Below are 15,009 nucleotides of genomic sequence, written 5' to 3'. Positions count from 1 at the left end.
TCATGGTTTGTAACAGCTAAAAAAAGGAAGCAGCTGAGATACTGACTGATGGACAGCTAGATGAACAAAAGGTGGCGTTTGTACAAATGGAATATTATTCAGCCTTCAAAAGGAAGATCTGATACATCAGTGAGTAAACACTGAGCACATCATGCTGGTGAAATGAGCCATCAAAATGCACACACAGCATATCCTTGCTGAAGTACCTGAGTCTAGAAACCAGGTATGATGTCACAACTACTCTGGAGGCTGACATGGAGGGTCACTGGAACCCAGGTATTCAGATCTAGCCTGGACAACACAATCAGACACTAAAGGGAGGAAGAGGGAGGACACTGGGGTGAAGGGAGACAGGCCACAGGAGGCTGCAGTGTGGAGTGACCCTGAGGCGGGGTGGGGGAGGGGGTGGAATCTGAAGATCCATTTCAGCAGGGTAGATTCTGAGAGGCCTGGAAATAGGACAGGAAAATCGCAGCAGAATGAGGGTAGAGGGCCCAGGTAAGGGCCACAGCAAGCCACTCACTTGTGTGGGGTACTTCGGTCGCCCTCCTGTAGCGATGACTATGTGGTCAGCTGAAAGCAGCGTCTGAGGATAAACAGAGAACCATGGGTCAAACAGTGCGTGTTCGGCTAACAACAGACACGAATGCCTGCGGGTGGCTGGGCAGTGGTTCCTGAGGTCCCTACTGTGCAGTGGAGGTACTCTGTCCATATCACTAAGTCTCACAGAACAGGGATCTCACAATGTCCCCTGAACAGGAGGGCCAGGCAGGAGGGGCAGTGAGGTGTTTCAGCTCCAAGCACTTCACAGTGCAGAAGGCCTTTGCAAACACTATGCCTCTTTAGAGCCCCACAAACACTGTAGGAAGGGAGCGATTCTCATCTTTGTCATCACCCCTAGCTGCAGGACAGCTAGCCATGACATCTGAGCTACTTAGCAAGGGGAATGTGTAGCTGAAGTCTGATCTAACTCACGCTAGGGAAGCTAGGTAATGCCACTGAGCTACATCCCCAGCTCTGTTTGAACTGTTTGTGTGTGTGTGCATGTGTCTCTGTGTGTGCATGCATGTGTCTGTGTTTCTATGTGTGTGCAGGTATCTGTGTGCATGCATGTGTCTGTGTTTCTACGTGTGTGCATGTTTCTGTGTATGCACGTGTGTCTGTGTGCATGCATGTGTCTGTGTTTCTATGTGTGTACATGTTTCTGTGTATGCACGTGTATCTGTGTGCATGCATGTGTCTGTGTTTCTATGTGTGTGCATGTTTCTGTGTATGCACATGTATCTATGTGTGTGCAGGTATCTGTGTGCATGCAAGTATCTCTGTGTGTATGTATCTATGTGCATGTGTCTGTGTGAGTGTGCATGTCTGTGTGTGTGCATGTGTATGTACATGTGTCTGTGTATGCAGTAATCTGTGTGTGTGAAGAATGTGTCTGTGTGCTCAGGAATGCATGTGTTGCATGCACATGTGTTTGTGTGTGCAGATATCTGTGTGCATGCATGTGTCTGTGTGTGTATGTTTCTGTGTGTTCATGTTTCTGTGTATATGCATGTGTGTGCATTGTGTGTATGTATCTGTGTGTGCATGTGTCTGTATGAGTGTGCATGTCTGTATGTGTGTGTGTACATGTCTGTGTATGCAATAATCTGTGTGTGTGAAGAATGTGTCTGTGTGCTCAAGAATGCATGTCTTGCATGTGTCTGTGTGTGTGTGTATGTGTGTCTGTGTTGGGGAGACATGGTCCCACTATTCAGCTTAGGTCTGGTCTGGGACCCAAGATCCTGCTTCTGCCTCCCTAGTGCTGGGATCTCAGGCTGTGACCTGTGCACCAGCTCTGAAGAAGTGTGACCTCAAAGGCCGTTAACACCAGAACAACGCCCAGACCTACAAAGCCGGGATCTGGGGCCAGAGGAGCCATAAGAGGCAGGCCAATGGACACTTACCATCTTCCCACCTTTATCAACACCGCAAACTGTGTGCTTGTCGACAAAGCTGGCTTTGACATTAAAGTACTTGACTTTCCTGAAATATAAAAGTAAGATTTTATTTCATTTTTTGAGACAAGGTTCCATGTGTTCTAGGCTAGCTTCAAATTCACTCTCCTGGTTAGGGTTTCTAATTGTTATGGAAACACATGACCACATGCAACTTGTGAAGGAAAGGTCTGCTTATCCGTTCCTCACTGCAGGAAGTCAGGGCAGGAACTCAGACAGGGCGTGACCCTGGAGGCAGGGCTGATGCACTAGCTGTGGACGGTCCGACTGCTGGCTTGCGCTGATGCACTAGCTGTGGACGGTCTGACTACTGGCTTGCTCAGCTTGCTCTCTTTTTTGCTTTTGGTTTTCGAGACTGGGTTTCTCTATGTGGTTCTGGAACTCACCATGTAGACCAGGCTGGCCTCATAGACATGCCTGCCTCTGCCTCCTGAGTGCTGGGACGAAAGGTGCTACCACACCCTGCCCTTCAGTATGCACTGTTTTAGAACCTAGGGTCACTAACTCTCAGATGGCACCACTTACAAAGGTCTGGGCCCTCCCTCATCAATCACTAATTAAGGAAACATCCTACAGGCTTGCCTACAGCCTGATCTTATGGAGACATTTTCTCAGTTGAGGTTCCCTCCTCTCAGATGACTCTAGCTTGTGTCAAGTTGACATAAAACCAGCCAGCACGTGCACTATGTAGCCAAGGATGACTTTGAACTCCTGATATTCCTGCCTCCACCTCCACAGTGCCGGTAAACACCTGTCTCTAAGAGTCAGGCTCTTTAAACATTTCCTCTGCAGACTCAGCCTCTAGGGCTGGTCAGACAGACAGTGCCATGTGGGCCCCTAAGAGGAAGACTCTGGAACTTGGCATCATACACATGAAAAATAAGTAAACACATGCAAAGATTTTTTTAAATAAAAGAACAAAAAGGAAACAAGAGCTCTGACCCAGGGCCAGCTGCCTGTGGCCCTAGTGTGACAAGTGTGAGTGGGAACCGCACTGGAAAACAAGAACCCCTTGCCTGTTACTCTGGTTCCCTGAGACATGGCGACCACAGATGCCAAGACAGCAACAGAGCCATGACTGACACCATCCTGAGAGCCCTAAGCTGTGACTAGCAGGGGAGGGATCCAGGGAAGCTTCATGGGGAACTGAAGTGTCTACCATATGTGTATCACCTCTGCACCTAAAAGCACCAAGAGGCCAAGAGAGCAGGCACGGTGAGGCTGTGGCATGATGGGACGGGTATTTGGTGAGCAGAGTAACCTCCCGTCTGAAAGGCCTCATGGTAGCATAAGTATCAGGTGCCTCTCCCTCACCTTCTTCACTCACCCCGACAATCAAGGAACAGCCTTACAACACAAACACATGATACCCCTGCAGCATTGGAGAGATAGCTCAGTGGTTAGGAGCACTGGCTGCTCTTCCAGAGGAAGGGTTTGAGGCCCAGCACTCACATGGTGGCTCACAACCATCTGTAACTCCAGTTTCCAGGGTCCCAACACCCTTTTCTGACCTCAGTAGGTAGCAAGCATACAAGTGATGCACAGATATACAGGCAGGCGTGTGTGTGCGTACACACACAGAGAGAACTGTAAACACCCCCTGCCCCTCATGATCTGCTGCCACCTGACTTAGGGCTCACCAGGTTCTATCCTCCAAACTGTGGAGGACCACAGTGGCTGTCTAAGGAACGCATGCTGCACAGGGCCCATCAGTCCAGTCGCATCCACAGGCTAAGGCCTGAGGCCTCTGTTGCCTGTTTCACCCTCTCCCCTGGCTCCAGCCATCCAGCTAGCCTGTCTCTTCATTGCTGTCATTTCCTCAGTTCCAGGCCTCTCAGGCATCCCGACCCTTCCCACAGCACTGACCTGTCTTCGCCCCACTGAGGCCCAAGGACCCTCACGTTATCACTGCTAGGGGCTGCGCTGCACAGTGAATATGTTCACAGGTACAGAATGACTGCAAGGGCCAGGAAGGTGGTACTCCCAGGGCCACATCACTGGGCCACTGAGTCCTGGGGGTTTCAGTACCTTTCCTGCAGTTGGACTCGGTGACCCCAGTTCAAGGACTTCACATGGTTTTGCACAGCTTCTGCCATTTTCTTCCTGTTGACACACACAAAAACCCATGAGGTCCACAGCAGCAGAGATGGCTGCAAAGTTCATTCAGGCAGTGAAAGAAAACTCAGGAATACTGAGAAATAGAAGTGTGGCTATTTTACTTTCTGTTATTTTTGGAGGGGGGCAGAGCTTTGCTGAGTAGCTAAGGCTAGCTTCAAACTTAAGATCCTCGTGTATCAGCCTCCTGAGTTCTGGACTACAGGTACACACTGCCACACCCAGTTTGCGAGTGTGTTTAAAGGACTGGAGCCTGACACTCCCCATCTGGTGTTTCCCTGCCTCTGACCAGGGTTTGGGGCTATAGAATCCTGGGCTCTCTCTACCTGGGGAATTTAGCATGTTCTTCTTCCAGTGACCACCAAAAGTGTCTGAAGAGTGCCAACTATCTCAGCTGTCCCCCCCCCCCCCCCAAAGCCAGAACTAGAGCTGCTCCCTGGGATAAGTGGTAGACAGAAAATCTCCCTTTCAAGGGGACCCCACAGCAAGGGTTCCTCACCAGTTGTGCTGGATGGGATGGGCTACCTCCCAGCCATAATGGTGAGCATCTTTGACCATGCCCCCCAGCAGGGCAGCCTGATGCATCAGCTTCTTAGGTATGCAACCCACATTGACACAGGTGCCACCGAGGCCCCATTTGGTACCTGGAATATCAGAAAAAGCATGTATGTGTGTATACACATGTGTAGCTGGAGGCTTTTTTGTGTCCTGCCCAGTCCCATAGTCACTTATAAAATAATCACTCAAGGGCTTGATATTAATTATAATTGTCTAGCTGATGGCTCAGGTTTATTAGCTCTTAATTTAAATTAAACCATTTCTATTAAACAATGTATTGCCACATGGCCTGTGGCATACCAGTGATGCTCTGTCTTCTTACTCCTCCAGTGGCTGCTGGTGTCTCCCCCAACTCCGCCTTCTTTTTCCCTGTATCTCTGTTTGGATTTTCTGCCTAGCTATATTCTGCCCTGCCATAGACCAAAGTAGCTTTATTCATCAACCAATAAAAGCAACACATATTCACAGCATGCAGAAGGATATCCTACATCCCGTGTGTGTGTGTGTGTATGTGCGCGCAAGTGTGTGTGTGTGTGTGTGTGTGCGTGCGTGTGTGTGAACATGTCTATGTATGTGTGCTTCAGGGGACACGCACGTGTGGTCTTTACACATACACATACCAGAGAGGTGTTCAGTCACAGAATCACCCAGGCCCTGGTAGGAGTGGATTTGACTTCCCATGTAAGGGAATACAAGAGGCTTCTATTCCACAGGCTCAGAATGCCTTAAAGGGGTTGCTATTTTGTGACTTGAACTTGACCCAGGGAAGTCTTCCCACATGGATTTGTTCCCTATATTTATATATTCAGTTATTAAAAAAATTTTTTTGAACATTTATTATTTTTGTAAATATGGGTGTTTTATGTACATGTTTGTGTGTAAACTACATGCGTACAGTGCTCAGAGACACCATAAGAGGGTGTCAGATGCCTTGGGACTGGAGTTAGAGCTGATTAGCCACCAGGTGGTACTGGGAACCAAACCTCAGTGCTCTGGAAGAGCAGCCAGTGCTCTTGACCATGGATCCATTACTCCAATAGCTCTCACCAGTCATTTTTAAAATAACAATGTGATAGAAATGTTTGCATGTTGAGCAGCACACTCTAGGGAGATTGTGGGCAGTGGAGACTGAAAGACTCGGTGTAGGCTGAATGTGAGTTGTGTCCCTACCCTGTGCCCTTCACCTACCTTGGGGAGAGGGCTCCACATAGTCAGCCACTGCCACCTTCCTTCCCAGCTGAGCAGCTGAAATGACAGAGACATCTGCAGGTGAGCAGAGCAGGAAACTGACATGGAGCTTCCCATGAGGCCCAGGAGGCAGGGGTCCAGGCCAACACCTCAACACAGATGCCAAGGGTGAGCTGTTCCTTCTCCTTCTCCACACAGGTGCCCCCCAGCTTTGCACCTGCCCTTCCTGGTACCCACCCAGCTTGCTGCCTGCAGGCAGGAGCCCTCCAGCTTCTTTGTGGACTGCAGCCTTCACACCACCCACTGAGGCAGTGCTAGGACGCGTGCCCCCTGCCAGAGTCCCTGCTTCCACCTACTGTAGGCTTGGGTGTTCAGTGTAAGTCCGGTCCCCGCCCATGTCAGCCTTGCTAGCCACCGACAGAATGGCCATGACAGACAAGTAACGCATGTCAGCCAGAGAGGAGGTGGGGAACTGGAGCAGTATAAAGGGGAAGGAAGTCCTGAGACACACTATATCATGAATGAATATAGATGACATCACAGTCAGTCAAAGAATCAAAAGATCACAGATGACCCCATTGATATCAAGTGTTAAGAACCCACTAAAACAGGAAGTAGATAGCGATTACAAGGGTCAGGGAGGAGAAGGGATGAAGGCACGGACAGGGCAATTGTGAATGAGTATGCAGGACCCAGGGGGAGAAAAAAAGTTCTAAACCTGTGGCTGCGGTTATGCAACCCTGTGAATACACAAACCCTGAATAACTCACTTTACAGGCATGGACAGTGAATATGTCACATAACTCAATTATACGGTGATTAAAAATGAGACTCGGGATAAATAAGGCAAAAGATGTGACTTGCCATGCTGGTTGATTTTTGTCACCTTGACACAAGCTAACGTCGTCTGGGTAGCAGAACCTCAACTGAGAAAATGCTTCCATCAGACTGGCCAGGCTGTGGGATATTTCATGATTAACGATTGTGGAGGATCCAACCCACTGGGGTCAAGCCACCCATAGCCAGGTGGCCCCAGGGTGTAGAAAGAAGCAAACTGAGCAAGCCTTGGGAGCAGCACTCCTCCATGGCCTCTGCTTCAGGTCCTGCCTCCAGGTCCTTGCCCTGAGCTTTCTTAACTACGGACTATAGTATACAAGTGTAAGCCAAATAAAAAACCCCTTTCTCGCCAATTTCCTTTTTTGTTTGTTTGTTTGTTTGTTTCTCAAGACAGGGTTTCTCTACATTTGCTTGAGGTTCTGATTCTTTACTACAGTGTTAGAATCTTGGTGTACCCTTCTCATGTGCTGTAACTCAGTCTTCTCAATGTTTATTTTTATTCCAAGGTTTTCACTGACTTCCTCCACTCTACAAAGGCCTGCAGCTCATTTGGACTTTCAGCAAGTAGTGCTATATCATCGGTGAAACACAGGTCTATCTGGGAGGAAACCTCATATTTCAGAAACCAAGAAGCAGATAGGGATAGCCAGGGTTGCATTCCAGGCATTAGGAAAGGTTTGGTCAGCAAGAGACATAACGACAACAACAAAGTTACAAATTACAGGCATATGAGACACTTGTCTTGGAGCTGCCTTCTTTACAGCTCTGAAACCTGGACAATGAAACGCTCCTCAGAACAGCAGCTGAATGTGTTTGAGATGGCATGTCTCCGGAGGATTCTAGGTGTCACATGAAAAGATAGTCTGTGTGACAATGGCATTAAGAAACATCTCCATCTACAGAAGGAAGTAAACTACAGGATACTGATGTGGGATTCCCCTCTTTATGCTATGAATATGTTCTATTACCAATGGTTAATGAAGAAGCTGTTTCGGCCAATGGCTTAGCAGAGTAAAGCTAAGTGGGAAATCCGAACAGAGATATATGGAGAGTAGGTGGAGTCAAGGAGATGCCACATAGCTGCCGGAGGAGGCAAATGCCATGTGGCAGTTCAAGAAGCAAAAGCTAACAAACCACGAGCTTCGTAGAAAATATAAATTAGTAAAAATGGGTTAATTTAAGATGTAAGAGCTAGCTAGAAATACACCTGAGTTATTGCTCAAACAGTGTTGTAATTAATATAGTTTCTGTGTGATTATTTGGGTCTGGGCAGCAGGGAAATGAATAAGCAGTCTCTGTTTGGCCATGTTGTGAGAATGAATGATGGTATATGCAAAGATAGCACTGCTTGGAGGAAGACATGGGATAAAGCAAAGAGGAAGGCCCAAAAAACGCTGATGGATGGCATAAAGGAAAACTGTGGAACCCTGGGTATGACAATAACACAAGCATCTAGGACTGCCCAGGATAGGAACAACTGGAGAACCGCCATAAATGGGCTGCCCATGCATGTGTAAGCATTGCCGGGCCATAAATGATGGTGGTGATGATGATGATGATAGTGGTGGTGGTGGTGGTGATGTTTCTCTGTGTAGCCTGGCTATTTGGGAACTCACTCTGTAGACCAGGCTGGCTTTGAACTCAGAGACTTCCCTGCCTCAGCTTCTCGAGTGCTGGGATTAGAGGTGTGTGACACCACTTCTGGCTCCCAAGTATCTTTTGATCAGAATGTTTTATCATAGCAATAGAAAGCAAACTAGAATCAGAAACAAGTATCAAGATTGTGAGCTACTGCTGTGAAAACCTGACCACGTTGTTTTGGGGGGGATTATGGGAATGTTTGAAACTTCAAACTGGAAAGTCACTGAGTGTCAAATGAGAGCTTAAATGGCCGTCCTGTGGGGGCTTGGAAGATAAGAATGTGAGGAGAAATGCAGAAAGTGGAGGCCTGTCTTATAATGCTTCAAAAGGAAGTTTGAGAGTCCCTCAAAGACTATCAGGTTGTTAATGTGATATATCTGAATTAAGACTCCATGGCTTCGGATCAGTTGGAGATGAAGAATCAGATGTGACTAAGAAGAGACCAGCACTGCTGAAGTGAAACCTTTGCTTTACTAGGACAGTCGACGCTGGTCCACTGGAGCTGAGAAATCGGCTAAGAGACCAGCAAAAATCTTCCAGAAGTGTTTCCTATGGATCAACATTCAGAAACTGTGGTCCAAAGGGGCCAAGGCTCCATCTCAAGCTGGCAGCCAAACTTGGAAATGTATACTATGCCACATAGTATGGGGGACTAAAGGAGTCATGGAGAGAACTTGAAGTGTGGCACCTCGTGGCAGAGTCAGTCTCTTAAGGAAGGGATATCATGAGGCCACTGGTGAGGGCAAAGCCTCAGTTGTCGTGAATACCTTAGCAAACTGGAGATGCCATGACCACGGGATGACCGCCAAGGACAGCAGCAGGGATGGAGTGGAGCTGACCTAAGACTACAAGAAGACCTATGGGTGCTGTGGAGGGTGGAGCTGCCGTCTAGAGTGAGCCCCAGACCTTGAACAAAGAACTACAGAATTTGATTTACTCTGCTGGATGTTGGTTCTGCTTTGACCTAATTGTAACTGTGCCCAGGTTCTTTCCTCTTGGAGTAATATATATATATATATATATATATATATATATTTTTTTTTTTTTTACAGGAGCCCACAGTTTAGAGATTTTGAACTTTTAAAGAGATATTGGAGTTTTAAAGAGACCCTGGGCTTTTAAAGTATTGACATTTTTAAAGACCGTGGAGCTTTTAAAGTTGTGTTAATTTTTATTGTGATATTAACATGAGATCATGGAGACAACGGGAAAGTTTATGGTTTAATATCTTTGTGTGTCAGAATGACAAGGGGTGCTGGTTGGTTCTGTCAGCTAGAGTCATCTGGGAAGAGGAAATCTCAACTGAGAAATGCCTCCATCAGACTGGCCTGTGGGCAAGTCTGTGAGGCATTTTTTGATTAGTAGTTGATGTAGAAGGATCCACCCCACTGTGGGCAGTACCGTCCTTAGCTAGATGGTCTGTGTATAAGAAATGTAGCCGAGCAAACCAGGGGGAGCCAGTAAGCAGCATTCCTCAATGGCCTCTGCACTAGCTGCAGCCTCCAGGAGTTCCCTCGGTGATGGACTGTGATGTACAAGCCAAATAAATCTTTCCTCCCCAAATGGCTTTCGGTTAGAGTTCCACACAGCAGTAGGAAACAAACCAGAAGACTCACACACTCAAAACTGTAAAGCAGTCAATGAGGGCACACCTGTAACCCCAGCACTTCAGAGGCAAAGGCAGAAGGATTCAGAATCTGAGGTCAGCCTGGGCTACAAAATGGGACTCTGTCTCAAAAAATTACTTATTTTTAATTTTACTTATTTATTTGGTTTTCTGAGACAAAGTCTCTCCATTATGTATCTCTGGCTACCCTGAAACTCACTATGTAGACTAGGCTGGTCTGTAATTCACAGAGATCAAACTGTCCCTACTCCCTAAATGCTGGGATTAAAGGAATACACAACCACACCCAGCAAAAATGTTTTAATTGATTTAGTGAGTGAGTGTGTGTGTGTGTGTGTGTGTATGCAAGTGCAGCACATGCACGCAGATTCCCATGGATACCAGAAGACTTTGGGTCCCTTGTAACTGGAGTTACAGGCAGTTGTGAGCCTACTAACATAGCTGCTGGAAACCAAACCCAGGTCCTCTGCCGTAGCAAGTGCACTTGGGAAGTTGAGGATCAGGAGTTCAAGGCCAGATTCGCTACATAGTAAGTTCCAGACCATCCAGGGCCACATTGTGTCTCACACAAAACAAAGCAAGGGGAAAGGAAGCTGGGAATAGCAATGGGCTGAATTGTATCCTCCCTGCTAAAATTCTTATGTCAGTCACAAACCTCAGTACCAAAGAGTATGACTGGAGAAATTGCCATAGTCTGTGGGAGCTGGACACTGTAATAGCCTGAACTGTGTTGTTGGGGAATATTATCTTCAGGTGTATGACTTTTGTTTATGCTGCATTTGCTTAACTGTGTTAAACTGTTACTGTGCCTCTCTAAAGCACCTGATGGTCCTAATAAAGAGATGAACGGCCAATAGCGAAGCAGGAGCGAGGATAGGTGGGGCTGACAGGCACAGGGTATAATAAATAGAAGGAGACCTGAGAACGAAGAAAAAGAAGAGCAACAAGAGAACAAGGAGAGGAGGACATGAGGGGTCAACCACCCAGCTACACAGCAAGCCACAAAGAAAGAAGTAAAGAAAGGTATACAGAAATAGAGAAGGAGACCGGGCAGTGGTGGCTTTAATCCCAGCACTTGGACGGCAGAGGCAGGCAGATCTCTGTGAGTTCGAGGCCAGTCTGGTCTACAAGAGCTAGTTCCAGGACAAGCTCCAAAGCTACAGAGAAACCCTGTCTCGAAAAACCAAAAAAAAAAAAAAAAAAAAAAAAAAAAAGAAAAGAGAAACAGAGAAGGATAAGAGCTCAGAGGTGAAAGGTAGTCTGGTTAATTTAGGTTAAGAAAAGCCGACAAGAAGGAAACCAACCACACGAAGGCTGGGAATTCATAACTAAGAATAAGCCTCTGTGTGTGATTTATTTGGGAGCTGGGTGGTGGGCCAGTCAGAAGTCAAAAGGGTGAAACACCACACAACACTGTCTCTACTCTCACACACCCAGATCCATGTGAGAGTCTGAGCCTTCAGTACCAAGGACTATGACTATATTTGGAGATAAAGTCACAGGGTGGTCCCTTGTCCAAATGATTAGTGTTCTGTAAGGAGAGATTAGGGTACAGATACAGGGGATCAACGCGAAAATATGAGAAGACCCGATCTATCAGCCAAGGACAGAAGCCAGAAGGAGTCAGCCCTGCTGACGCTTTGCTCTTAGACTGTTGGCACCCGGAACTGTGAGTACAAGGCTGTAGTTATGCAGCCCACACAGACTGCGCAGAGGCATCAGGGACAGGCACCGTCCTCGTCATGGTACAGGGTTCACAGATACACCCACCTGTCAGACTGCTCACTTGATTCTTATTGATTTAATTATTTACTTTGAAACAGGGTCTCACTGTTATCCAGGCTGATCCCAAGCTCCTAGACTCAAGTGATCCTCCTGCCTCCGCCTCTTGAATAGCTAGAATCACAGCTATTCATGACCAGGCCCAGCCTTAAGTTATCCACTTTAAATATGTAATGGTTTATTGTCTGTCAATTGTATCTCATTAAAGTGAGACTCCACCTCAGAAATAAAAATAAAAATATGGGAGCTGGGCGGTGGTGGCGCACGCCTTTAATCCCAGCACTCGGGAGGCAGAGGCAGGCGGATCTCTGTGAGTTCGAGACCAGCCTGGTCTACAAGAGCTAGTTCCAGGACAGGCTCCAAAACCACAGAGAAACCCTGTCTCGAAAAACCAAAAAAAATAAATAAATAAATAAATAAATAAATAAATAAATAAAAATATGGGGCTGGAGAGAGAGTGGTCAAGAAACCAGACTGCTCCTGCAGAGGATCTGAGTTCAGTTCCTGACACTCATGTCAGAAAGCTCAACACTACTGGTGACTCCAGCTCCAGGGGATCTGGTACCCTCTTCTAGACTCTGTAAGAGGGGCTGGAGAGATGGCTCAGCAGTTAAGAGCACTGATTGTTCTACCAGAGGTCCTGAGTTCAATTCCCAGCAACCACATGGTGGCTTACAATCATCTCTAATAGGATCTGGTGCCAACTTCTGGCCTGCAGGGACACATGCAGGCAGAACATTGTATATATAATAAATAAAAAAAGAACCTGCACTCATAATCACATATCCCTATATAGAGACATACACATTTAATTTAAAAATAATTTCAAATAATACATTTAAAAATAATAATTTTAAAATAATAAAAATAAATTTAAGACAAAAATGAGGACAGTACCATACTCTGAGGAGAGACCAGACTCAGGATCTACGTGGATTCCGATTTAGAGGAGACACTGTTCCATAGCATTTGCTTCTGGATATATGGCCTATCTTCACAGTGCCCCAACACAGCAGACAGGACACAAATTACAAAATACATTACCTTCCTTGGCACAAGCCAGGCCACCAGATCCCCCACCAATCACCAAGAGATCGAAACTCTGCTGCCCTGCAGAGGAGAAACAGAAGGTAAGAAGGTGCCGGAGCCAGCCCGACCTTACTCTCTGAAGGGCCAGCAGCTCTGTACAGTTTGATGTGGTACAAACCTTATCAGGACAGGGAACCCTATCCTGGGGCAGTTGGGGTGACCACACTGTCTGCACAAATCAGAAACCAGTGTGTGGAGAGGCTGGTTGTCAGGGTATGCAACCATCTTCGCAGAGAATCTCCCTGACTCCCAAAAGGTGTCTCAGAACCTAAGACTTCACCCAGCGTCCTGAGCCAGGCATAACAAAAAAAAACATTCTCATTCAGTCTACAGGCCTTTCAGTGGTAAATGTGACTCTGTATTATAGCAACCAAGAATATCCATGTGGCCCCTCTCATACAGGAGTCAAGGGCCCAAGAAGTCACGAGTCTCAGAGCCACCCTCTGACCTCCATATATGTGCCAGGAGCATGTGTGCACCCACACCCATGAACACACTAAATAAATACATAAATCAAATGTAAAAATAATAGTTTTAAGAGGCCACACCTGTCTTTGTTCCATCCTAAGTAAGTAAACAAGGCTGCAAAGAACCCTGGGGTTCCCATACCCCTCAAGGTCACTCCCTGCATCCCACTACAGGAACATACAGCTGAAGGTACGAGGTGGCCCATGGTTTGCAGCACCACAACTGAATCTACCCCAGGCTCACTTCTGAAAAAGCCTGAATGGTTACAAGTTACTTGATGGCTTTGATGTGATCCTAGAGAAAAAAGGAGATTAAGTTGCCACTCAGTCCTAGAGAGGACCAGCATGACAGGCAGGGCCAATTTGTCTCCTCTCTTGCTTTTGGGTGACAGGGGTGGGGGGAATCCTATATCTTGACCCTGGAAAAGGCTCCTACCTTCCATTGCTGACACCTGTCCTTCCTGTTGCCAGAGCGGGGCTTCGATTGGGCCACCCTTCCATGAAGCCCTACACTGTGCCCTCTGCCTGTTTGCTATCAAGCAACTGGTAACACTGGCTTATCATGGACCACTTGCTTTCCCACTGTGCACACCCAGGAGCCTCCCCTCTGATAAACACTTGGAAGAAGCCCAGTGGAAGTTCACAAGGGGAAGGGTATGAGAAGCCTGCTGGGGGCAGGGGATGCTGTTCTACAGAGGACAGCCGAGGAGCAGATGTCACAGGACACTGCACCTAGGTGATGGCTTCCTGGAGGCAACCCTCATATGCTGGCCTTCACTCACTGTGGTTAGGCCACTCCCCCTGCCCAGGCCTCATCCCCAGGGCATGTCTTTGCTTCATCTATGCCTCCTAACCCACAGTGTTCTGGAACAGTGAGCAGAAAGCAGGGATCTAATGGACATGACAAGGTCCAGATGAAGAGCTCACTGCTCTGATAAAGCAACAAGGCTCCCTTAGATGGGCTGGCCACACAGAGGAGTCACCTCCGGTGGGGAGTCCTGTACAGCTGTTCAGAGGATGCCAACAGTCTTGTCCACCCCTAGCTGGAAAACATGGGTGTATTCTTGCTCCTAAAGAACAGACTCAAGGCTGGAGGGGACTCAAAAGTGGTGTGTGGAGTCATGTGACGAACGGCCTCTTCTCCAGACCCTCTAGGATCCTCACCCCAGCAAAGCTCTGAAGTCCAGGATCCTCAGGGCAGTGGTGCCTCCTGCCCACCTGAAAACAAATCCCAGACCCCAGGGGGCTCCCAGGCTTGTGAGCACAAGGAAGCTCACCTACAGATTTTAAAACATTTGTCCTTAGATTCTAGCTATTTTTATTTTATGTGTATGAGTGTGTTTGCATGTATGTCTGTGTACCAGAGACCAGACAAAGGCACTGGATCTCCTGGGAATGGACAAATGGGTGCTAGAAATTGAACTTGGGTCCTCGGGAAGAACAGTCGGTGCTGAACCATCTCTTTTATTGTCACTATGCAGAGTGGTGGTGCCCACGGCACAGACACTGATTTTTTTTTTTTACCCCCATAAAATCGTTGTCAATGTCCCCACCTAATATACGTAGCAAAGAGCCAGAGCCCTGGGAGTTAGCAAAGCTACTGAAAGAGTAACCTTAGGTCCTTATGGTCTGTGCTCTAGGGTCCAACCTCACATGGTAGTGACTGCTTTCCAGGACCCTCCCAGGCTAGCCGCTGCCTGCCCTCTCC

The 15,009-nt window shown here is 47.4% G+C and overlaps 1 protein-coding gene across 2 annotated transcripts in view; it reads right to left on the bottom strand.

Annotated features, from left to right (window-relative positions):
- Positions 1-15,009, bottom strand: part of Txnrd2 (thioredoxin reductase 2) — a 53,309-nt gene that overhangs the window by 37,175 nt on the left and 1,125 nt on the right. For both annotated transcript variants that reach the window (XM_041678405.1, XM_041678406.1), the window contains exons 2-7: positions 12,790-12,855; positions 5,859-5,915; positions 4,612-4,756; positions 4,026-4,100; positions 1,947-2,025; positions 524-586 (exon numbers count right to left, since the gene is read on the bottom strand). In XM_041678405.1, the coding sequence (XP_041534339.1) occupies positions 524-586; positions 1,947-2,025; positions 4,026-4,100; positions 4,612-4,756; positions 5,859-5,915; positions 12,790-12,855 (485 nt within the window). The remainder of the gene's footprint in view (positions 1-523; positions 587-1,946; positions 2,026-4,025; positions 4,101-4,611; positions 4,757-5,858; positions 5,916-12,789; positions 12,856-15,009) is intronic.

Source organism: Microtus oregoni, unplaced genomic scaffold (genome assembly GCF_018167655.1).
Source record: "Microtus oregoni isolate MIOR12 unplaced genomic scaffold, Mior012 000029F_ref0000214, whole genome shotgun sequence".
NCBI lineage: Eukaryota > Metazoa > Chordata > Mammalia > Rodentia > Cricetidae > Microtus > Microtus oregoni.
The sequence above is the reverse complement of the archived record's forward strand: the minus strand, read 5'-3'. Positions and strand labels throughout refer to the sequence as shown.